We start from the raw sequence: 23505 nt of genomic DNA, 5'->3' as shown, positions 1-23505 counted from the left end.
ACTTTATCTTACACTCGCACGACGCCCCCCAACTCCCGCGCTCTCTTCCTCGACGCTCGCCCGCCCGTACCTCGCCGCGGTTTCCCGCCACACACCACTTCCGCCTCGCCCCTCCTCGCGCCACCCGGATACGCCAAGGCCGCCCGGAAGACGGGAGGCAGGATCTGCGCCTGCGCGCCCGCACCATGGGCGGAGCCGTCCGGCGGTGCATGCGCAGGTACGAGCGTTCCCGTTGAGAAGGTGCCGCGGCGCGCGCGGGAGGTAGGAGGAGTCGGTATTGAGGGCTGGCACCCGCGTACCGGAGGTCCTGTCACGGCGGGCCGGCCGTACTGTCGTGAGGGAGAAGGGCCCTGCTCGCCCACCTCCTTCCTTCCCTGATCCGCTGGCCTTAGCAGGCCTGCAGCCGTGTCACCTCAGGCAGGAGGCGCTTTGTGGGGAGAGTGCCCGGGTGCCCCCGCAGAGGAGATCAGGGCGGCGATCGGGAGCCTCCGCCTGGCCGTGGAGTCCTTAGCGTCGTTGGCAGTCCTTTCCCAGGTAGATTCTCTGAACTCCCTTTCCGAAGGAAGCCGCCTGAGGGAAGCAGGAGGGTCCGGCCCACACCAGTTCATTCATTCAGTTAGGTAATAAGCTATGGAGGCCCAAGACCCCTACTATCTGGAAACTTAAGCGTTTTAGGAGTCGTGTGTCACTCGACAAATGCTCATAGGAGATGGGACCTGTCTTCTCACATCAACTGATGTTGCTACAGCACAGTCTTGAGGCGGAGTTTTTCCTGGCTGTCCCTCACATCCAAGGGGATAAAGCTGCGTTGGCTTAGCCTGGCACTGCAGGTCCTGGCAAACTGCCCCTGCCTCCTCCTGCAGCTTCTTAGCCCTCCACTTGATTGTTCACTCTGGGGAAACCCAACTTCGCAGTTCAGGAATTCAACAAATAGCCGTTGCACACTTGGTGGAAGTCAAAAGAGAAGCCTCACAGAGGTTAGTCAGTGTCCTCCTGAAGCAGTGCTCTGAGTGCAGAAGCGATGGTCTGTGAGTGGAAAGGTAAGAGCCAGCCTGCCAGGGCTGGCTCCCAGTCCTGCCTGCCCCTTCAGAAGCTGTGAGAATTTGAACTGTTTTTCAAATAGGTTCAAGACTTGAAAAGCAGCTGAACAATGCCTGGCAGGCAGGAGGCATGCAGTTATTGCGACAATGCCATGTGTCTATAACCTATGGTAGGCGCCATTGTGAAGCCAGTGAGCGCTGGTTGGCAGCCGTGGGTGAGGGTGCACCTGAGAGTAGGAAAGCCCTCCTCCGAGGAGGCGTGGAAGGTGAGGCGCACCAGGCAGACATAGCAGGTTCTGGGTCTGTCCGCCCTGCTGCGGATTGCTGCATGATTGGCGGTTTCCTAGGTGTTTGAGTTTGGAGAGCTGTTACAGGCCAAGTGGCCTTGGCTCTCTTGAGTGTTGGGGGCACTTCCCATCCCTTCTCCCTTTTCCCTGTTGCAGTTGCTGATAGAATCTCTGCAGCTGAGGGACTGAGAGCTGGGAAGATGGCTTCCCTAGATTTAGGAAGTCATCCTGTTTTCTATGGCAGTTGCCCTTCATGAAATTTGTTTCTCGAATTTCAGTAAAAACCCCCTCCTAAGATGCACATTTTTTCTGCCTATGGGAGAACATGCTTCAGTAGGTTTTCACATCCCTCTTTTGTGTTGCTGACACCCTGTGGGGTGATTAGATTGTTACTGGAGGCTGTGCTGTGTATTGTTACCCTGAAGATTGTTCCCATACCCCCATGGATATTTGTACCTTCTTCAGGGAAAAATGGCATACAATGACACTGTTTAATTGCACTTCAACATTTTCGGTTTTCCACAGGTGCGAAATTAAATACACCAAATCTGTTTTATCACCATGGAGATTCTGAAGAGCTGTATGAGTATCCAGATCATATATATTCTATTTCAGAGGCATCAATTTGACCACAAAAAGCCTATCAGTTATGACTTTTTATAGAAAGAAGCTTTAACTGTGTTGTTTAACCACAGGCCATAAAGACATTTGCATCATTCTGTAGAGCAAAGCAATACTTTGTTTAACTGAGAGCTCTCCATGCCTCTCTGTGAGAAGCAGAACTCTCAATGAAGCTGTGGGTGTGAGTGAGTCTCAGGGAGGCTCACACAGGGGCCACTTTCTCCTCTGTGCACCTGCTCCAGATCAGCCCCCCACTCCTCTGAAGACCAGCTTGAAAGCCCTAAGGCTAGTCAGGCAATGGATGAGTCCGATGACGATTTTAGAGAACTCTGTGCCAGCTTTTTCCAAAGGGTGAAAAAACCAGCAATCAAGGAAGTGTCTGGAGACAAGACACTGAAGGGCCGCAGTGGCACTCGGATAAACAAACTGAAAAAGACCAAACCTACGGTCCCCAAGACAAAGATCCTTCAAGGCCCTGGAGAAAAGAAACCTCATTCTGCTCATTCTGGCAGCCAAGCCCCTGGGGCTGAAATGAGAAGGAAAACCACAGAGCAACAAAATGAGCTGGCTGTCGTTGCCAATGGGGAGGGAGACGTGCTTGCCCCTGGTGCTGGTCAGCCTGGGCTCTGTGACAGAGCACAGGACACCCCAACGGGTAAGCCAACAAGAGCCAACCTTTGCAGGGAGGAAACCAGGGGCTGGGGAGCTCTGGAAACAAGCAGGGAGTGAATGCTGGCCCTGGGTGGGCCATCCAGCATCATCAGCATCTGGCCCTCTGTAGCCACCCAAGTGCAGGAGGAAAATATCAGAGGAAAACAATCACTCTGCACTGAACAGGCACAGGCTTTTTTTCTTGTCATCATCATCTAAACAATATAGTTTTTAAAAAGTTATTTACATAGTATTCACATTGTATTAGGATTAATAAATAATTTAGAGAAAATATAAAGCATCTGGGAGGATATGTGTAAGTCATGAGCAAATACCATACCATTTTATAAAGGAGATTTGAGGATCTGTGGATTTGGGGGATCCTGAGGGGTAGGAGGTGTCCTGGGAAGTTTCCCAACGATACTGGGGGCTGACTGTACTCCACGCCGCTGTTGAGTGAGAAAAACTGCTGTGGACACTGTGTAATGAGCGAGTTTGGCCTTGTGTTGTTTACTAAAATAACCATCTAGCCCTGGGACTGTTAGAAATGTGGGAATTGTCCACCTGATAATGTTTGGGACCTCTGCTTTTTGATAATTTCCTCGGATTGTTTATCAGTTTTGTGGTTCACGTGAATTACACAAATGTGCAAATAATGCAACTTCTCTAATTTTCTTGAATTTAGTCCAAGATAGGTAACTTAGAATAGCCCAGGCAGTGTGGCTCAGCTTCTGAGGATATGGGCGGGAGGGGAACTATAAGTGTTGAAGTCCTAGGAAAACCTTCAGGTCCTTGTTTTCATGGCTGAAATAGACGTGTTTCTTCTTCCTCTGGTTTTGTTTGTGTGAATCAGCTGTCCCGTCCTCCTCCCTTTGGTGCAGTGAGCCCTAGGGTTAGCAGACATTCTTCATGCGGAACTAGCAATCAGCCATGCCTGTAAAACACCACAGAGCCTCTGGGTTCCTGAATTCTGCACCTAAAATTTCCTCACCTCTATTTCCTAATCTCAATTAACGGTGTCACCTTTCAGGACAGTGATGGCAAGGTCTCAGCACAAGGAGACTTAGTAGTGTTGCTGTAATATTCTTGGTCCTTCATGCTTCCTTTGTGAATCTGATCAAAACTGTGATTTCCCAGGAAATTATACCCACCTGCAAACACCTGAATTGCCATACAACTTCACAGGGTTCGTGGAACGGTACTGCCATCTGTGTCCCAAGTTAGAGGAGAAAAAGCTACAAAGAGATAAACATTTGTCATTAGTATACTTGATTAACAATTTTATAGAGAGATTCACATCCATAGAAGTCACTCTAGGTGTGCAGTTTAGGAGTCTGCAGCGTATTCATGGCTGTGTGGCCACAGACCCTGCTGAGTCTCACTCATGCCCCTGTGTCACTAGTAATTGTGTGTGCACTGCCACAAGCAGCAAGGTCGCCAACAACAGTTTGCACTCTGCAGTCGGAATCAGAACTAGTTTGGAAAGGTCCACTTGAACCTTGCGCCTCACCTGTATCCGATGGCACCATCTAGCTACAAGAGATACATGTGAATATTTTCTTTTTTGCCAGAGAGTGCTCCCGACAGCGACTGCCGGCCATCTCCTCCCTGTTTGACCACAGCAACTCCGAGCTCCTGCAAAACCCGAACGGCAGAGCTGGTTCTGCAGCGAATGCAGCAGTTCAAGAGAGTGGACCCGGAGCGCCTGAAACATGCCTCAGAAGAGTGCTCCCCCAGGGCTGCACTGGAAGACCATAGCCTGAAGAGCCCTGGAGAGGAGCTGACCACGGGGCACGGTAGGGCAAGCGTGGTTCTCCTCTAAACAGCCAGGTTCCAACTCTGGAAGGAGGGAGGCACAAGGAACCAGCAGGTGCTGCTGACGTGTACCCTGCCACCTCTCGGATCCAGCATGACACTGGAAGGTTCCCTGGGTCATTTCTGACTTAGGTTCTGTGACAGAAGTAACGTCCCCCCCTTTTTTTTTATTATGAAAAATTTTCCTTAAATAGTTTTTACGGTGTAAATGAATCCCCTACGCTGGCATTTTGTTTTTAATTTAATTTTGCAGATCTTAATTGGTTTTGTGATTCTGATATCAGAATACTTCCAGCATACATTTTTTTAAATATTGTTTTTTTTTTAATTGTGAAGTCCGATTTTTTTTTTTTAAAGATTTATTTTATTTTCATTACAAAGTCAGATATACTGAGAGGAGGAGAGATAGAGAGGAAGTGGAGCTGCCGGGATTAGAACCAGCAGCCATGGGATCAAGGCGAGGACCTTAGCCACTAGGCCACGCTGCCGAGCCCGTGAAGTCAGATTTATAGAAAGAGAGACAGAGCTGACTCCTCAAGTGGCCATAACAGCTGGAGCTGAGCTGATCTGAAGCCAGGAGCTTCTTCCAGGTCTGTCATGCGGTGCAGATTCCCAAGGCTTTGATCCACCCTTGACTGCTTTCCCAGGCCATAAGCAGAAAGTTGGATAGGAAGTAGAGCAGCCAGAACATGAACTGGTGCCTATATGGGATCCTGGATGCATGCAAGGCAAGGCCTTTAGCCACTAGGCTACTATGCCAGGCACCAACATACATTTATGCCTCTGTATCTTTTTGAAAGTTACAGACATTGTGACATCACTTCCTAAGATTTACTTTCTTAACCACAATAGCAGCATTATGCCCAATTCAGCTATATCACCTTGTATTCAGCTTATATACAAATTTCCCCAGTGACCCCAAGAATACCCTTCGAAATTGTTCTTTTCCTGAACAAGGACTGAACATAAGCTTGCACATTTCATCTTACACAACCCAGCAATCTCTGAAGGTTGAAATTCAAGAGCAGCTCATGTCCTCCTATACCCCTAACCCCCCAACTATGACACTTTCTCAAAAGCCCAGGCTAGTTGTCTTACATGGTTTCTCACTTTCTGGATTTGCTTTATTAGTTCCTGATGGTGTCACATATCCCCTTCCAGTAGCCCTTGTGACACAGGGACATAGTGAGGACATTAGAGGTCTCACTGGCTCCAGGCTCAGCGCTTGGAGCAGTGATTCTCCGGTGCACTTCATACTGGACCACTGCAGGAGACAGGATGGCAGCTGGTCCTGTTCTTGTCCCCTAAGCAAGATGGGTCCTCATCTCTCATGGAAAACAGCGAAAGGAGAAGAAACAGAAAACCTTCCTGGTCTTGGGTTGGCAGAGTGTACCCTGAGAACATGAGGAGCCTCAGGTCACCCCAGAGTGCCAGAGCAATGGGTGACTGCACAGGAGTACAAGTGCAGCCCCTGCCTGCTTCTGATGTAGCAGTTCTCGTACCTTCACGTCGTGCCAGACAGATGCTCAGGAAGAGACTGCAAGATGAAGGTGCATGGCTGCTTTTCTGGCTTTGGTAGGCAGGAGTGGAAGGCCCTGGCAATGGCCCTTAAGTGCATTGCTCATGTGCCAAGGGTCCACCCTGGCAGTGCCAGATGGGCTACACTGGGAGTGTTGACACAGCAGAGTCAGCTCACTGCTGGGTCTGTTGCTAAGAAAGGGACTCTGACCCACCAAAGGTACTTCCCTCCACTGTGCTTCTCTCCAGGCAGCTAAAGGTGAGCAGCAGGAAAGGTTGAAGTGTGAACAAAACACTTAAATTCACTAGCATAGCCTTGTGAACCTATAGCACCTGATATAGCAGAAGAGGGGGAGGTGAAAGGCAGGTTCCCTGCATCCTTGCTGCTCAGTGGTCTTGGGCCACAGCACTGCTGCCACACCTGGAGCCGTTAGAAACTGGGTTCCAGGCTCCACCTGCAACTCCTGAATCGGAACCACAATTTAAAAGGTTCCCAAGTATTTGTATGAATGGTAAAGTCTGAGAAGAGTACTTCCAGGGGCCCCTTTGTGCCTGGTCTCTGCAGGTGGTACTGGCTCCAGGCTTCTCTATATATATCATTTTAAATATTATGTATTTAAAAGACAGAGTTACAAGCAGGGAGTGGAGAACAGAACATTTTTTTATCCTCTGGTTCACTCACCAAATGATTGCAATGGTTGGGGCTGTGCTGAAGCCAGGAGCCAGGAGCTTCATCCAGGTCTTCAATGAGGTATAAGGGCCCAAACACCCGGACCATCCTCTGCTGCTTTTCCAGGTACATTATCACGGGGTTGGATCAGAAGTGGAACAGCTGGGTCTCAGACTGGTATGCCTGTGGATGCTGACATGTCAAGCCAGGGCCTTACTTGCTATGTGACAGTGCTGGCCCTGTCGGGTTTCTTCTCACTGCCTGGTGTCCGTGCCCAGTGAGCTAGTGGCCCCACAGCAGAGATCCCCGAGGATGCCCGTCTCTGGGGCCAGTGCTCAACGCCCTTTGGTACTTCACAGGATGTGAGCCTGCACTCCCAGCCACAGACAGTGACGCTGCAATGGCCCTGGCCCTGCAGCAGGAGTGTGGGCAGCAAGCGGCATCTGCATGTAATGACAGCCTGGAGGAGAAGGGATTGTTCTTCTGCCAGATCTGTCAAAAGAACCTCTCAACCATGAACGTGGTCCGACGGGAGCAGCACATGAACAGGTGGGAACCCTGTGCCCTGTCCCCTTGATGCGTGTAGCCAGAACCAGGGTCTCCCCAGGCCCTAGTGGGAATCTGTCACCATTCCATTTTGGATTATTCTCTTCACCCAAAAAGAAATCCCAGCCCATTAATAGTCACTCCCTGTTGCTCCCTCCCTCCCCTGGTAGCCACTGGTAGCTTCCTGTCTGTCGATTTGCCTTCTCCAGGCACTGTGCAGCTGGAGTAATACAGTCTTTGTCCTTTGCTCTGCCCTCTTAATACTGTGTTTCATCCACAAAGTAAGTATCAGTATGGTTAGCAACTGCTTCCTCACTGTGTGAACACCAGTGTCCTTCAACAAACCAGGACGGCCAGACATCCCTGGACCGTGGAACATTGCAGAAGCAGGCTGTGTATGTGACCTACTGCTAGCCACAAAGCATTAGGTAGCACATAACTTCATTTGTTTTCATGCCTAAAAATCCCCTGGTGTGCACACTTCGATCTTGAGCTTTTCACCCCGTTCTGTGTTTCGGGCCCTGAGAGTGAGCTACTCTAGACATGTGTTTTAAGGTTGATTTATTTGAAGGTGGAGTGGGACCAGGACAGTGGCCTAGCACATTAATCCCATGCCTGCTGGTTCCTATCCTGACTGCTCCACTTGCCATCCAGTTACCTGCTTGTGGTCTGGGAAACAGTGGAGGATGGCCCAAGTCCATGGGCCCCTGTACCGATCTGGGAGACCCAATAAAAGCTCCTGGCAGTTGTTGGTAGTCATTAAGGGTGAAAACCAGTGGATGGAAGATCTCTGTCTCTCTTCTGTCTCTATAAAAATCTGACTTTTAAATAAGCATAAAATCTTTTAAAAAGAAAGGAAAAAAAGGTAGACTTACAGAAACACATGTAGCTACAGAAAGGTATCTTCCATCTGCCGGTTAACTCCCCAGAAGGCCACAGTGCCTGTGACTGGACCAGGCCGAAGCCAGGAGTCTGCAACGTCATCCCTGTATCCCACATGGGTAGCAGAAACTGAAGGACTTAGGCCAGTTTCCCAGGTACATAAGCAGGAAGCTGTATGTGAAGTGGAGCACTGACGGAATGCTGCATTGCATGCTGAGTTATAACCCACTGTGTGCAATCCAGCTCCTGGCCAAGACCTGTTTTCGGATCTTTTGGGTGTTTTTCACCCACATTGAGATCCTTGGGACCTAAGGGCATTTTGGCAGCTTTAGCCACCTTTGCTAGCAGACATCTAACCAAAGCCTTAAGCTGAGTGCTAGAAAACCCGGGGCTGTGAAGAGTACACTGGCTTATGGCACAGGATTTAGCTGCACGGTTACAGTGTGTCCGTGCTGGCATGCATCCCAGCTGCAGGGAGGGCTGACCTCCCAGGTTCCCTGTCTTTCTCCAGGTGCTTAGACAAGGCAGAACAAGCACAAAGACCTCCTGCACCTCAGATCCCCGAGTGCCCCATCTGCGGCAAGCCTTTTCTCACCTTGAAGAGCAGAGCAAGCCACCTGAAGAAGTGCGCGGTGAAGATGCAGGTTGGCCCCCAGCTCCTGCTGCAGGCCGTGCGGCTGCAGACGGCCCAGCCCGGGGCAGGAGGACCCCCTCCCTCAGCCAGGTGGGTCACCTGTGAACAGGGCCGTGTGTTCACTTTTCCTCATCCACTGCTGTCTTACAGTGTGGATCTCACCTCAGTGTAGTCTCATTTTTATTAATGTCAGATTATTCAACACAGTTCAAGGGTGATGAGACAGAACCACAGGCCCCTTGATAGAAAATTTGCATGGATTACTGCTGTTAAAACAGGAGGCACTCTGACTGCAGGGAAGTGGGTCCTTGGCATGCAAACCACAGGCCCAGGTGGCTGAGGCTGTGCTGGTGCCTCACTGCCCCCACCATGCCAGCACTGAGCCTGGCTTTAGGAAGCACCAGCGGCGTGGGCCCCCAACTGCCCCGGGCTTGGGTTCCTTTGCTGTGACAGCTGTCAGGAGCCAGGCTTTAAGATGGACATCATCGAAGCTGCTGCACGCCTCTTGGCAGCAAAACTGCTGGCTCAGATGAAATATCCCCGACAGGTGTAATTCCTTGTGCAGGGGTCCTTGCAGCTTGTTACAGTAGAAAGCCACTATAACTGGCCATTGTCAGAGGGACCTTGCACCTCCTCTCCCCTGAGGCAAAACCTGGGGGGTGTCTGGCCAGAAGCACAAGTGTTGGCTCTTGTGCTTACATGCCTCCTGGTGAGAGGCCATGGTTATCACACAGGTTCACAGAAAGTTGGAGCTGGATCTGAGCTCACCTAGGCCTTGTGGAGGAAAATCTGAGGTTGTCCCGTGGTCCCAGGCCCGGTGGCCAGTGTGAGCTCACACTAGAACCAGAGGCCGAGGCCCCTGTGGGGCTGTGTGTCCTTCCCAGCCGGGAGCTCCTTGCACTTGCCTCCTCCAGTGCAAGAGGCTGCTGCACACAGATCCCCAGCCTGTCCTTCAGGCCCCACACGGAGCAGCTGCCCAGTGAGAACACCTCTGCTATTGGGGCATATGAACAGGCAGAAGGCCACAGGATCCAGTGAGCCAGCCTGGGAAGCCAGGAAGTGTTGACTGTCCCAGACTTCGCCATAGCTGGGGTGTGCAGCACCACATCAGGACCCGCTGAGCAGTGTCCTGTCTGGCCCTGCCTGGACTGGCTGAACTCTCGGCCTCTGTGGAATGCCCTCAGAGATGGGAGAATTGACACAGAGAGAACCGAAGAAGCAGATGCCTCTGCTAGTTTCTCAACCCACCCCAACCGCAAAGGGGAGCCATCCTAGGAGGCCTCTTAGGTGCAGTGGGCCTGGCCTCAGAAGCGTGGGTGCTTCTGAGCCTCACCAATTTCTCCATTTGGCCACCTTTTAGCATTGGTATTCCCCCTGGAGGCTCGAAACGGAAAGGAACCTCCAACAGGAAGGAGCCACGGAAGAGGCGGAAGGTTGGCCAGCCTGAGGCGCCATCCGAGGACCTGCTGGTAGCCATGGCCCTGTCCCGGTCTGAGATGGAGCAGAACCCCACCGCACCAGCCCTCAGGCTGGAGAGCGCCTTCTCAGAGAGGACTCGACCTGGAGCAGGTATGTGTGGCCAGGAGCAGTGGCCTCGGCCAAGAGAGTTTCAGGTTCTGGGCCTGGCGCAGTAGCCTAGTGGTTAAAATCCTTGCCTTGCACGTGCCCGGGATCCCATATGGGCACCAGTTCTAATCCCGGCAGCCCAGCTTCCCATCCAGCTCCCTGCTTGTGGCCTGGAAAAGAAGTCAAGGATGGTCCATAGCCTTGGACCCTGCACCCTCATGGGAGATGTGGAAGAGGCTCCTGGCTCCTGGCTTTAGATTGGCTCAAGTCAGACTGTGGTGGCCGCTTGGGTAGTGAATCAGTGGACAGAAGATCTTCCTCTCTGTCTCTTCTCCTCTCTGTATATATGCCTTTCAAATAAAAAGAAATAAATCTTAAAAAAAAAAAAAAGAGAGAGAAAGAGTTCCAGGTTCCACTGCTGACCGTGTCACTTCTGGGTCTCTCCAGAGAAGAAAAGTCGCAAGAAGAAACCCCCAGCGTCTCCCCCGCAGCTACTAATCCAAGACTCGGAGACCACAGGCAGGCAGATAGAGGACCGCGTGGCCCTGCTCCTGTCGGAGGAAATGAAAATGTCCAGCACGCCACAACTCCCAGCCAGCAGGATCCTGAAGGAAGAGTCGAGAAAGGCAGCAGGGAAGCAGAATTTCCTGTGGGAGGGCAGTGCCCTGACCGGAGCCTGGGCTGTGGAGTCCTTCTACACAGCCAACCTGGTCCCCCCGATCGTGCCCCAGCAGCCCACCAAGGTGAGCCCTGCCCCTCCGTTCACACATGCAGATGCTTGGGGCACAGGTGGGAGGTCCTCTACCAACACTGGGCAGCACACGGGTGGGGTGGGGGGGGGTGAAGGGGCGCGTCCGTGCCTTCCTTCTGTAGCACCTGAGTGTCTCCCAGGAAAGACCCTTGATGTCCAGAACTGAGCATGCTTCCTCAGAGTGTGGCTGGCATGAGGCGTCAGAGGAGGGACCCAGGAACCTGCATTCAAAATGCATGTTCCAGACCATCCTGCAGGTGGGTCTGGGCGAGTCTCTTCTTCCTGAGGCCCCTGGCTTCCTGCAGAGAAGGATGTAACAGGCATGGCCTCACCAGTCAGAGCAGCACAGTGACATTCGGTCCTCCGCGGGGCCCTGCACCTGTGTGGAGGCTGATGCTCTACAGCAGCCGCAGTCACCCTGACTTACCCACAGGAGCCTCCCCGGCCACTGACACCTGAGAAGCCACAGCCAGACCTGCCAGGACCACCTGATCTCCCCAGCAGTCCCAGTGCAGGCCACAGGGCTGAAGACCTGTCGCTGACCACCACCCAGAGGGAGCACCAGGCCCTGCAGGACCTCGTGGACCTGGTACAGGAGGAGCTGAGCACCAGCCCTGAGCCCAGCAGTGGAGACCTGGCCAGCTCAGGCAGGGCCCCAGGTGAGACGCCAGACAGAATGCAGTGGCTCAGCCCTGTGCTGCAGGGCAGGCACATTCCCTCTGGGAGCTTTGGCTCAGGAGTGACTAGCACAGGCAGTCTGTCCCGGTTTTCCCCAGCATCGGGCACACAGAGCCAGCCGTCCACGTGAGGAAGCCTGTATGTAGAGACACCCTCCATTTGCTCCTCCCCAGGCACACTGGGGTGCAGCCTGTCCTGTGGGGGTGGGTGCTATCATCTTGACTGTTCATGTCATCAAGAGATGACATTATCTCTACCTTGACCCCTCCTCTCAGGGCTGGATGTGGTACCCTGCAGCCTCCCACTGACTGGCTTTGTCCTGCCACCCAAGGAGAGGCACCCTGAGGGAGGCGACCATGCTTTGGTAAGGACCGGGGTCTCCCACATGAGCACCTCACATGGGGGCTGTGGCTATTCTTGCCCCCTGCTGTTCCCAGGCCCTGCTCCAGTCCACAGGTCTCTGAGGAGCAGCTCTGCCTCCCAGCAGATGGACACAGCAGAGGCCGCCCCTGGACACTGCTGAGGAGGCTTCTGTCCCTTCTGTCCTGGAGCCTGTTTAGTCCTGGGAGCCCAGGATCACTGCTCGTGCAGCGGCCCTGCACAGCTGTCTGCTGGGTGTGGGGATGGGGCTGGGCTCCGACTCACAGTGCAGCATCCTGTGTTGTGTGTGTAGGAGTGGGCTCAGCATGTGGTTTCCCTCAGAATTGGCACTGCCCCATGAGGACATTTTCTCTAGCCACACACCCCACACAGGCTAGTGCAGTGGCATTGTGCATGGCCATGGACAATGGTTCTCCAGCTACTGGGACTTGGGTTGTGGGCCCTTCGCACCAAGCTGCTCTGAGCACCAAGTCCCCACTCATCCAGCACTGCAGAACTTTGGATGCTACCAGGACATCTCAACTGTCCTTCCTCTGTCCACTGCTGCTCCCTCCCTGTGCCAGTGAGGGAATGGTGGGCAGTAGGACCTGAGAACAAGGCTGGCATCTTCATCAATGTGGACTGCCAAGTGCCCACAGTGACAAAGTGGAGTCCAGCACAGCTTGCCCTGAAGAGGGGGAGGTGCCCTCCTTAGCCAGGTCCCGTGGTGGCAGAGGGCTGATGCCTCTTCCTTGTCCCACTTCAGCTCTCCTTTGGGCTGCTGATCGCCGACTTCAGCACCATGGTCAATAACCCACACTTGAGTGACGTCCAGTTCCAGACGGACAGTGGGGAGGTGCTCTACGCCCACAAGTTTGTGCTTTATGCCCGATGCCCACTTCTCATTCAGTATGTGAGTATGTGCCCACTGGGTGGCTCCCTTCCCTCTGTGTCACCTGACTCTCCCTCCCACCCTACCCCTTCCCTGTCCTCTGCTGGGCCCCCCTCCATCTCACACCACCCTCTCCGGGGTCTTACCCTGCTTCTCCTACTCAAGCTCGATTCCTTTGTTGCAGTCAGGGTCCCATTTCTGTGGAAAAGAGGACAAAGGCACATTGAGTTGCTGGTGTGAGGGGATGAACTCAGGATTGGGAAACCTCACATTCTCTGTTTGTGTTGAATGAAAGCCTTTTTCTCCAGAATTGTTTCCCTCTTTCAATTTATGTAATTATAAAGTTTCACAATTGGTCCTTTTTCCTGACTTTATTTCTATTTCTTATGCTTATTTGAAAGGCAGAGAGAGGAGAGATCTTTCATCTGCTTTCTTACTCCAAATAGCTACAGTAGCCAGGGCTGGGCCTGGCCAAAGCCAGGAGCCCAAGGAGATGACAGGGATTCAGACTCTTGAGCATGGTAGTCGGACACTGGGATTAGAAGCAGAGATGGGACTCGAACCCAAGGATGAGCACCAGTTGACCACTGTGCCAGATGCCTGCCCCACGAGAGATCTTGCTCATAGGAGGTTCTGACGTCTTCAGGGAGTTGTGCTCTGACACAGGCTAACCTGGTGTTCGACTTAAGCAACAGCAGGAACTGCATGAACTCTGTCAAAAAGTTCTAGAGCCCTTGACATGTCTGTCAAGAGCCAACTAGTTGGGTTCTTGAACAGATAATCCTAACAGGCTTTTGAAGAAAGAGACTGGTCATGACCTGACCCACACAATTCCTGGTCCAGCGATGGCCCGTGCTGTGTTAGGCCAGAGCTGCACAGGCTGTGCTAGACCCTGCACACCATCCAGGTTCCACCGTCCGTCAGGAAGCCTCACTGTGTCCTACCCCCGCTTAGGTGAGCAGCGAAGGCTTCTCCGCCATGGAGGACGGGGCCCAGGGCCAGCGTGTGCTGCTGAGTGACGTGAGCACCGAGGCGCTGCACGCGTTCCTGCGCTACCTCTACACTGCGGACACCAGCCTGTCTCCCCGCCTGGCCCCTGACCTCAGTTCCCTGGCCCTCAGGTATGGGGCCCCTCCCCTGTATGCTAGCCTCAGGGACTGGCAGAACTTTGAGTCCTGTTCATGCAAATTTTTAGAAGAGTTGATTTATTTATTAGAAAGAGAGACTGGGATCTTCTGTCTGCTCAGTGACTTCCCAGATGGCTGCAATGGCCAAGCCAGGGCCGAGGAAGTGTATATGGAGGTCATGCGTGCTCCAGCCCCTGCCTCAGCAGCCTCACCGGCTTTGTGTACACATAGCAGCTTAGCATAGAAGAGGCAGTCCCCCTCGTGCCAGGGCCTAAGAGCTTTGAGGAAGCCCTGTCAACCAGGGCCACCTCAGCCCTTCCACACATACTTGGAGAAGTAACAGCTCAGGCCCTGGGGTTCACTGGGCCGCTGAGCCTGTAAGCAGGTGCCTGGGCTTGCCTGCCCACAGGTGCACTCTGCCAGGGCCGACACTGGGCACACTGCCTTGAGGGGCACGTGCTCTCCACTTCTCCAGTTTCTTGGTTTGCTGTCCTGGCACACCCAGGTGGATGCACCCCTCATGTCTGTGAATGTGCCTTAAGATGGCCTGGAGTGTTTCTGGGCAGGTGCATGGGCTCTGTCTTCAGAGCAGGGAAAGGCCAGGGCCAGCTCCCAGCTCATGAAGACCCTGCTTGGCCGGCTGAGGCCTGCCCAGGTCACCACAGCCATAAAGGAGGGTGGCTGAGAATGCATCTCTCCCTGCCCAGGTGCCTGTGCTGTGTGGGCACGACTGGCAGTGTTTTCCTATTACAGGTTTGGCGTGAGTGACCTTGTCCACTTATGCCAGCAAGTGCCCACCACAATGGAGTCAGAGGAGGAACACTGGGCAGAGAAGGAGGACGAGAGCTGTGCCGGCAGAGTGGAGAACTTCCAAGAGCTCTTGAAGTCAGTGTGGGTGGACGGTGAGGAGGAGGCAGAGACCCCGATGAACCCCGAGGACGGTGAAGGAGACAGGGAACAGGTGAACGAGGCCGAAATGGAGGAGATCTACGAGTTTGCAGCAACTCAGCGGAAGCTTCTCCAGGGGCAAAGGGCCACAGCCATAGACGAGGATTCTGCCCAGCCCCGGGAGGATAGCCCGGAATCTGCACAGATCCTGGCAAGCATGCAGGGTACTGAGGAGTTGGAAACAACTGAGCAAACGGAGTTCTCAGTGCTGGGAGGGGCCAAGGCTTCACCACACCAGGATGACACAAGGCAACGCACTGGCCGGTCATTGCGGGGCCAGCGCCACATCAGAGCCAAGGAGGCAGGGACACAGGAGCAAGAAGCGCCAGTGGAGTCAGGGAGTCACTGTGGCTCCCCCAGCCCTTCTTGGAGTGGCTGGGCACGGGGAGAAGTACCCTCACAGTCTGCCCTTGTCCACCGCAAGGAACAAGCAGAGTTCTCAGAACCATCCCAGACAAAGCACAGTGGCGAGCAGCAAAGCGGCGCCATCAGAGGGATGGGGGCAGGGCTTTCCCAGCAGGCATCACCACCCTACCTCAGCTCCCTGCCATCGCAGCACCCGGTCTCCAGGAGTCCTGGCCAGCCACGTCTAAACCTGCATCACACAGATGTTGCTTCTTCCCAGTCGCATGGAGGGCTGCCTGAAGCAGCCTCTACACATTTGCCATCTCCACACGCACCCTCCCTGCAGAAGAGGGTCAGCAGCGTCCTCACCTCGCTGACCCAGCTAGAACACAAAGCCAGGGGGACCTTGACAGCCTGGGACCCCTTGGCATCCATCGACCTCACCCAGTCAAGGCCAGAGCAGCTCAGCTCTCGGGCTCTGAGCCCTCCCTGCACCCGGAGCCAGGAAAGCGAGGTTATCCTCCTGTCAGACTCTGACGAGGAGCTGGGACTGGAGCAAGCCAAGGGCGTGCTGGATGCTGCTGGCTCCCCAAAAGAAAGGACAGTGTCAGGAATGAGCTCCAAGTCCGCAGAACTGTTCTCAGTCATCGACGTGGACGTGGACCTGGAGCATGCCCAGAGCCCGCCTGGAGGAGAAGCCGAGTTGCAGGAGGAGGGGCTCTGTGAGAGGAGCAACCCTGAGGACAGCACCACGGACACCTCGTGGCTGGTGCCTGCCACACCGCTGGTCAGCAGGAGCCATGACTGCTCATCCCAGTCCAGAATCATGAGCTTCAGGCCCAGGACTCCAGCCAACGAGAGGGCTGCGCACACCCCCCGGGCGAGGGGAGCTGCGCACACCTTCTCGGTGATCGTGTCCCAGACCCAGGCTGCAGCCCACGCTCCTGCCACCTCGGGGGCATCCGATGGTGGGGGCTGGGGCTGCAGAAGCCCCTCCAGGCCCCACTCAAGGCACCCCAAGCACTCCTCTCCACTGGGCCCTAGTCGCCTTGGGGGAAGCCTCCCTGACTTCACCTGGCAGTTCCCAACATGCTCTCCGCCCAGGCCGCTCTGGCCCCAACAGGCTGAGGCGAGTGAAGTGGTAGAAGTGGAGGACAGTGAGGGTGAGCAGGAGGCTGCCTCCCTGCAGGCACACAGCAGCCCCCTGCTGGATCGTGACCCTCCAGTGCTGGTGGACGACTGCTCTTGGCACGCCGAGCCCCTCTCCCCGATCCCGATTGACCAGGTGAACCTTGAGCGGACGGGCCCCCTGGGTACCAGCAGCCCCTGCAACAGGGCACAGGAGGCCCCAGACTACAGTGCTGGTCACGCTCCTGGCCTCCTGGTCACCCCACCCACCCATGGCAGAAAGTCCCCAGAGACATCCTTGTTGGCCAGCTCCCTGGGGAACAGCAGACCAAGCTTTCTGAACTCGGCTCTCTGGGATGACTGGGACGGCGGGGAACAGAGGTCACCAAAAGCTCTTCCTGCAGCCTGGACCCCAGGTGCCAATGGAGCTCAGTGGTCAGCTGCGTCAGAGATGCAAAGTGAGTGCAGGGACTGGGAGGGCCTGGGGGGCCCACACACCCTGAGCCTGCAGGTCAGTGTCCCCTAAATGGCCTGCATCCTGACACTCCTTGGGGCACTGGTTAGAAACCCATATTTGCAAGCCCCTGTCCCAAACCACAGACCGGTACCTATAGAGCCTCAGCTGTGCCTGAGACGGGACAGGGACCAGCGCTGCCACCTTCACCCTCCTCCAGCAGCGGGAAGCAGCACTCACCCAGTGTCCAGCTGCACCGACTGAGTACCCAGCCTACTGGGCCCACAGAACGCGGCCTCTCCACCAGTGGGATGCCTCTGCTGTCAGAAGGAATGCGGTGCTGACTCCTGCTCCTTTGTGGTGCACCTGGGGAACAGCATGCAGGGCGTAAGGAGTCAGGCAGAAGGGTCTAGAACTGGCAGGTCAGAAGGATCCAGTGCTCTGAGTGAGGCATAGGGGCATACGCAGTGAGCCCACCCTCCTGGTCCCTCAGGAGGGGGCTGCCACTGAGCCTCAGAGCTGCTGTTCCCAGGACAGAAGCTTCTGGGAGGGGGAGGCCGGGAGCGGCCCAGAATTTGCATTTCTCACCAGCTCCAGGGGTGACAAACCCTGCCACAGGGCATCCTGGGCAGCAGATTCCAGTGAGGCCTCATGGCAGGCCACAAAGTGACCCAAGTGACAGAAGAATGGGCGCGTCTCCCAGGAGACAGCCTCTGCTCTCCTGTGGGTCACTGGTCCTAAAGTGCATGAAAAATCAACGTCTGTGTTCCTAACTTGGCCTAGTTGTTGGAACAGATCCCAAATCCACCTTCTTTGGGGGCACAGGTTGGTGGCTTTTGTTGTGCACTCACAGCTATGTGACCATCGTCACTAACTGCAGGCATTTTTGTCACCTCAGAAATAAATCTCCCTGTCAACAGTCACCCCTGCATTTTTTTTTTTTTTTTGGAAGGCAAGAATGAGAGGGAGGGGGAAAGAATGTTACCTCTGCTGATTTACTCCCCAAATGTCCTCAGTGGGGCTAAGCCAAGCCAAAGCTAAGAGCCAGGAGTTTCATCCAGGTCTCCCTGGATGGGAGGAAGGAGCTGGATTGGAAGTGTGACAGCTGGAGTCCAAATTGGTGCCCATATGGGATTCTGGCACCACAGATAGCAGTTTACCCTGCTTTGCCACACACCACACCACACTGGCCGCTGTGTAAGTCCTTTGGAGAAGTGCATATGTAGATCCTTTACCTGTTTTTAATTGTTGAATTATAAAATTAATACTAAGGTCTGCCTGTTGGTGGCCACCAGCACTGGCAGGTCACAGGGATTGTCTCAAGTTGTCACGGCACAGTAAGGCACTTTGAGGTTCCTGTAATGTAATGGTTGACCAGTTCAGAAGTGCCTCTCACGCAGCATCAGCCCTGTGCAGGGCACAGTCCACAAGGCCCATGAATGGCCTTCCAAGATGGCACCTCCATTCCAAGTGTGATTGCACAGGTCGTTGGGGCAGGAGAGACACCCTGGCTGCGGTGGCTCCACGTGCAGGCTCAGAGCGGTAAGTCCACATCCCGTGAGCTAAGATGTGTGCTGTTTCTGTTTCACCCAGAAGGTGCTAATCGGAAGAAGAATTTGCCCCCCAAAGTACCCATAACTCCAATGCCAAGGTATTCCATCATGGAGACACCGGTACTGAGGAAAGAACTGGACAGGTCAGTGTTGCTCTTCCTCCTGCATGCGATCGGGCTCAGCCCAAGGACACCCGTGTGGTCAGTGGGCTCGGCTGCGAGGTTCTGCAGTCTACCCTTCAAGGAGCATGTGCCACTGCCAGGGCACAGGTGAACTCCCTGGGCCTCCCAAGTCATGGGACCGAAGAGGCCAATAGATGAGACTCCTGCAGGTTAACTGCCCCCCACCCAGGCATGTTGCACATGGTCTCCATGTTCCATAGGATGGAGCCTTATAACAGCACTAACAGTGCAGCAAGAGAGTCTTGGTCCAAAGACTCTGAATGATCCCATCCACGTGAGGCTGCTGGGCCCTTTGGCACCTGGGGAAAGTCACATTAAGCATGGGACACTCCTCCTTGGAGTACTCTATAGGAAACCGGGTCATCCCTGGTGGAGTACTCTGTGCAGTAAGCTTAGCTGGCACATAGCCCAGACACTGTACTCTAAGTGTTTCTCAAAATCAGGCCCCCAAGAGTTGAGTCACACACAGCTATCACTGGATGTGCTTATAACTGCCCTTTACTAACATGGAAAACGCACCAAGTGGGAATACAGGCTGTGAGGTGGAGGCCTCACACTCCCGTGGTTTCTGATGCAGGTTTGGAGTCCGGCCTCTGCCCAAGCGCCAGATGGTTCTGAAACTGAAGGAGATCTTCCAGTACACACACCAGACCCTGGAGTCCGACTCGGAGGATGAGATCCAGGCCTCGGAGGTGCCCCTGGCTACCCCGCTTAGCCAGAGCCACAGCACCGAGACCTCCAAGCATGCCGGGACTGAGGGCTGCACCCAGCTGGAGGCTGCCTGGGGCCCCAGACCTCAAAGTTCCAAGGGACCTTCAAAGATCAAGAGCCCCCGACACAGGAAGCAGCAGCCCAAGGGTGGTGTCCTAGCCCCGGGCCAGCCAGCAGACCCTGAGGGGGACACCCATCTCCCAGCCTCCCAGGAATCTGTGGCCACCTCTGTGGACAGCAGTGACAGCTCCTTCAGCTCACAAAGGTAACTAATGGAAATGACAGGGTCAGCAGCTCTGGGGCCAAGAAGCCACCACTGCCTTCTGGGTTTGAGTCTGGGAAGGTCAGACAGCTGTAAGGGGCTGTTCCTGCCAAGACCCCTGAGGGCCTGGAGCCCTCCCAGCTCCTGACCCCATGCCCTGTGCCTCCCTACCCAGGGGACCCTACACAGGCTGGCTGCTGTCAGGACCGAGGTGCCAGGCTGCACGGGGCCCTTCTCAGGGGCCCCAGGGAGTGGGTGTCACAGTTATCACCGTCTGTTCTCTCCAGCTCTTCCTCCGCTGAGTTTGGGGCAGCCCTTGAGTCAGCCGGTGATGAGGAGGAGGGGGTCAGTGCCTCCCAGGCAGCCATGCCAGCAGCAGACGTGGAGGAGGCAGTGAGGCGCTACATCCGCTCCACACCGGCCCTGCACCGGAAGGTGCTGCTGTACCAGCCATTGGAGCTGGCTGAACTGCAGGCTGAGCTGAAGCAGAATGGCATCCGCGTGACCATGGGCAAGCTATTGGACATCCTGGACACTCACTGCATCACCTTCACCACTGCTGCAGCCCGGAAGGAGAAGCTCAACAGGAAGAGGCTGCAGCGTGTGGGCAAGAAGAAAGGTGGGCAGAAGTGATGGCTGCAGCCTGACCTCCACCATCAGGGGTCACACCTAGCACCAGAAGCCCCTGTGTGTGAGGTGCCAGGATGCCCAGGGCCACCAGGCCTCCACAGGTGTCTCAGCCTTAAGCACAGCACCAGTGGAAAAAAGGGCACAGCCAGCCCCTCTCCACTGTGCTTCTTGGATGGAATTGGGAGCAGCAGGATGAAGGCCCCACTCCTTGCTAGTACTCCCCTACTCCTTGCCTCATGTTGTCCCAGTGGGCTGCCCCTCCTGGCCTGGGCAAGGCCTGATCCTGCCCCACTGGCCACTCTGCATGCCCTGTGGCTCACAAGTGCCTCCTGAGCTGCAGGCCAGGACTGGCCCCCGCTGCCTCAGCACTCACACCAGCCCTGGCCACTATGTGACCAGGGGCCAGTTCTCCTGGCCCTCTCACTGTTACCAGCAGACTCCACGCTGAACGGCCCCCAGGCCCAGCATAGCCCAGGCAGGTTGAGCAGGTTGCATCGTGTCCCCAGAGCTGTGAGAGCTCCAGGAGCAGCCAGGAAGCACAAGCAAAGGCCCCAAGAATGAGTCTGAGGCTCCAGGTGCTTGTCTTACATGTGGTGCAGCTGCTTTTATATGACGTGCAATAAATCAAAGGCTTTATAGATCCTTGGGCTGCTACTCCAGACAGCTCCCCGGGGAAATGGGACATGAACTGGACCTGATGTTGTATACCTTCCTATACCAGGGGCAGAGAGGGGTGTCCCAGGCCTGCTGTTGTCATGTGTTTGTTGGGGGGTGGGAAGTCCCTGGCCTATCATAAAACATACATGGGGTGGGGAAGGAGGGAGTCCCAGGCTTGCATTCACACATATGTTGTGGGGTCCACACTCCCACGTTAGGTAGCTGCAGTGAGGCCTCAGGACTGGCCTGCCTTAGGGTCATCACAGACACATTTTCCTACACTAGAGCCCACTTTCACAGGGCAAGCTGCAGAGGGCTACTGTGGGCTGCAGGGAGACACAGGCCCATCCTTTGCCTGTTGCGGGGCCAGGCTCTGACTTGAGGGCTACATCCAGCAAGGTGGACAGCGAGAAGCAAGCTGAGAGCCTAGTGTATGCTCTTGCTGATCCAACATGGCAGTGGATATTGTGCCAGCTCTGCTCCCTGGCCCTGGCTGAGCTGTTCTGCAAGCAGCAGGCCTGAGGTCGCCTGTGGGACTTCACAGACTCTGTGGTGGGATGTCTGCCCCGAGCCCTGACGGGAAGGAAGTTACGGCCTTCTGACTAATGGGCAGAGAGCAGAAGGCCTGATGGGCTGGCTCTCGGGTGCTGCGGCTCAGTGGACAAGGCTCAGCTAGGAGAGTGGGACAGGACCCCAAATCCCATGCTGAGCAGCATTGCCTTGTCTCGGGGCCATGCTGCTTTGTGGGGGAACAAGCCCTGCATTGGCAGTGATGGTGACAGTGATAAAACCACCACACCTGGGGTCTGGAAGAGGAACCCGGCCCAGCCCACAGAAATCAGCCAGCAGGACTGGGCCCAGCTCATCGCCTGACAAAGGACATGGCATATGCGGCTGCCATTATGGGTTCGGGGCCCACTCCCTGGACAAGGCAGCTGGGAGTTCCCTCCCAGAAGCACTGCCCTGCCTGAGGGAGACAGTGCAGGGACAAGGGCTGCATTCCAATGCTATGAAGTTCACTTGTGACCAAATCAGAGTTGGGAAGGGACCACACTGTCTGGCCTGGCCCACAGCCCAGGCCTTAGCCCAGGCAAGGAGCTACTACCCCTAGCAAGGAGGCGCACAGGGAAAGGCCCCCAGCCTTGCAAGCAGAAATCCCATGCCTTTACCATCGTGACAGTGACAGCGAGGGCAAAGCTCCTGCCCAAGCAGCTGCGTCCACAGTAAGGCTGCAGAGCCCTCCCCTCTATATGGCTGCCCCCGGGAGAAGCCCGCCTGCTTCCCATGGAGCATTGTGCTGAGCGGAGTCAAGGCAAGGACGGCAGGACTGAGTGGAATAGCTGCCTCTCCTCAGCAGCTACCCACTGCAAGCCCTGAAAGGAGAAATGGCAAGTGCGTGCATCCTGCCTCAGGTGACAGACTCCCCAGGCGCCTGTGGTTTCCAGCATCCTGTGGGCAGCCTGGTTTCAGATGCCCGCGCTGCACCCCACAGCCAAGGCTGCAGCCACTGGTCCACTGGTCGGGTGCTATGCCTGCCAGGAGTCTCAGTGGGACACCCTCCCAGCACCTTCCGAACAGGGAGGCACCAAGGCATTCCCACTGGGCCCCTAGGTGCCCTGCCCTCCATCACCTGAGCACAGGCCCTGTAGGACAAACCAACAGCAGTCCAAGAAACTGCTGAATGCACCCAAGGGTTCTACAACTATTGCTGCTTCCCACCTGCCTGATGAGGAAAAACCAGACCCCAGGAGCTCCCCTCCCCCTTAACTCAGCGGTCTCCATTGTTAATTGGTCTGCTGCTTGGTACCGGAAGGCATTCTGTTTGTTCCCTGTGTCATTCACCTGCCGGCTCTGCACTTCCACGACCACAATGCACCTACCTGCTGGTGGGCTGCTGGCCACCTTCAGGGCAGGGGGCGTGGCCTACCACTAGCCCAAGTTCAGCTGCTTCCTCGCAGGCTGTGGTGACTCACAGGAAGATGCTGAAGTTGCCTGTGGGGTGACAGGGGGGCCAGGGTTCACAAGCTGCTAATGAGAGGGCATCACATCTCTGCGACGACGCTGCATGGCCACAGAACCCTGATCTCCCTCCCCGTTCTCAGTGGTTTCCCACCACCCCCTGCCCCGCCCCTGTGCAGGCCTCCCCTGTCTTTCTCCCAAGTGGGAAGAGGGATAGGCCAGTGGCTGGCTTTTTACGGTGTTTTTAAAATAAGATTTATGTTGATGCAAAGTAGTTTTTTTTTTAGATGAAGTATTTTAAGTTTACATTATAGCTTCACAGCTACAACATAGACCCAGTACACTGGGAGGACAGGCGGGGGCTACAGGAGGACAGGCGAGGGCTACAGGAGGACAGGCGGGGGCTACGGGAAGACAGGAGGCTATGGGATGACGGGGGGATATGGGAGGATAGGGGGCTATAGCAGAACGGGAACCTACGGGAGGCTACAAGAGGATGGGGGCTATGGGAGGATAGGGGGCTACAGGATGGGGGCTATAGGAGGATGGGGGCTATGGGAGGACAGAGCTACAAGAGGATGTGGGGGCTGTGGGAAGATAGGAGGCTATGGGATGACGGGGGGCTATGGGAGGATAGG

The 23505-nt window shown here is 55.1% G+C and overlaps 1 protein-coding gene across 1 annotated transcript; it reads left to right on the top strand.

Annotated features, from left to right (window-relative positions):
* The first annotated feature begins 242 nt into the window (after nt 1-242).
* Nucleotides 243-20397, top strand: SLX4 (SLX4 structure-specific endonuclease subunit). Its single transcript, XM_058681082.1, has 16 exons — nt 243-534; nt 1853-2603; nt 4171-4395; nt 6962-7151; nt 8542-8754; nt 10025-10233; nt 10678-10973; nt 11122-11238; nt 11415-11640; nt 11935-12023; nt 12786-12932; nt 13866-14032; nt 14792-16917; nt 18507-18609; nt 19226-19624; nt 19909-20397. Exons 2-16 carry the CDS (start codon nt 2246-2248, stop codon nt 20252-20254), a joined length of 5211 nt encoding a protein of 1736 aa, XP_058537065.1. The 5' UTR covers nt 243-534; nt 1853-2245; the 3' UTR covers nt 20255-20397.
* Nucleotides 20398-23505: the final 3108 nt, after the last annotated feature.

The sequence above is a fragment of the Ochotona princeps genome, chromosome 24 (assembly GCF_030435755.1).
Source record: "Ochotona princeps isolate mOchPri1 chromosome 24, mOchPri1.hap1, whole genome shotgun sequence".
Taxonomy (NCBI): Eukaryota; Metazoa; Chordata; class Mammalia; order Lagomorpha; family Ochotonidae; genus Ochotona; species Ochotona princeps.
The sequence above is the reverse complement of the archived record's forward strand: the minus strand, read 5'-3'. Positions and strand labels throughout refer to the sequence as shown.

What these genes read in the sequence shown, in the direction of transcription:
- SLX4 (XM_058681082.1), top strand. Translation starts at nt 2,246, where the DNA reads ATGGATGAGTCCGATGACGATTTTAGAGAACTCTGTGCCAGCTTTTTC. An exon ending in GGACCCCCTCCCTCAGCCAG is followed by an intron (nt 8,755 to 10,024) that starts GTGGGTCACCTG and finishes GCCACCTTTTAG; the next exon opens with CATTGGTATTCCCCCTGGAG. An exon ending in CTCAGTTCCCTGGCCCTCAG is followed by an intron (nt 14,033 to 14,791) that starts GTATGGGGCCCC and finishes TTCCTATTACAG; the next exon opens with GTTTGGCGTGAGTGACCTTG.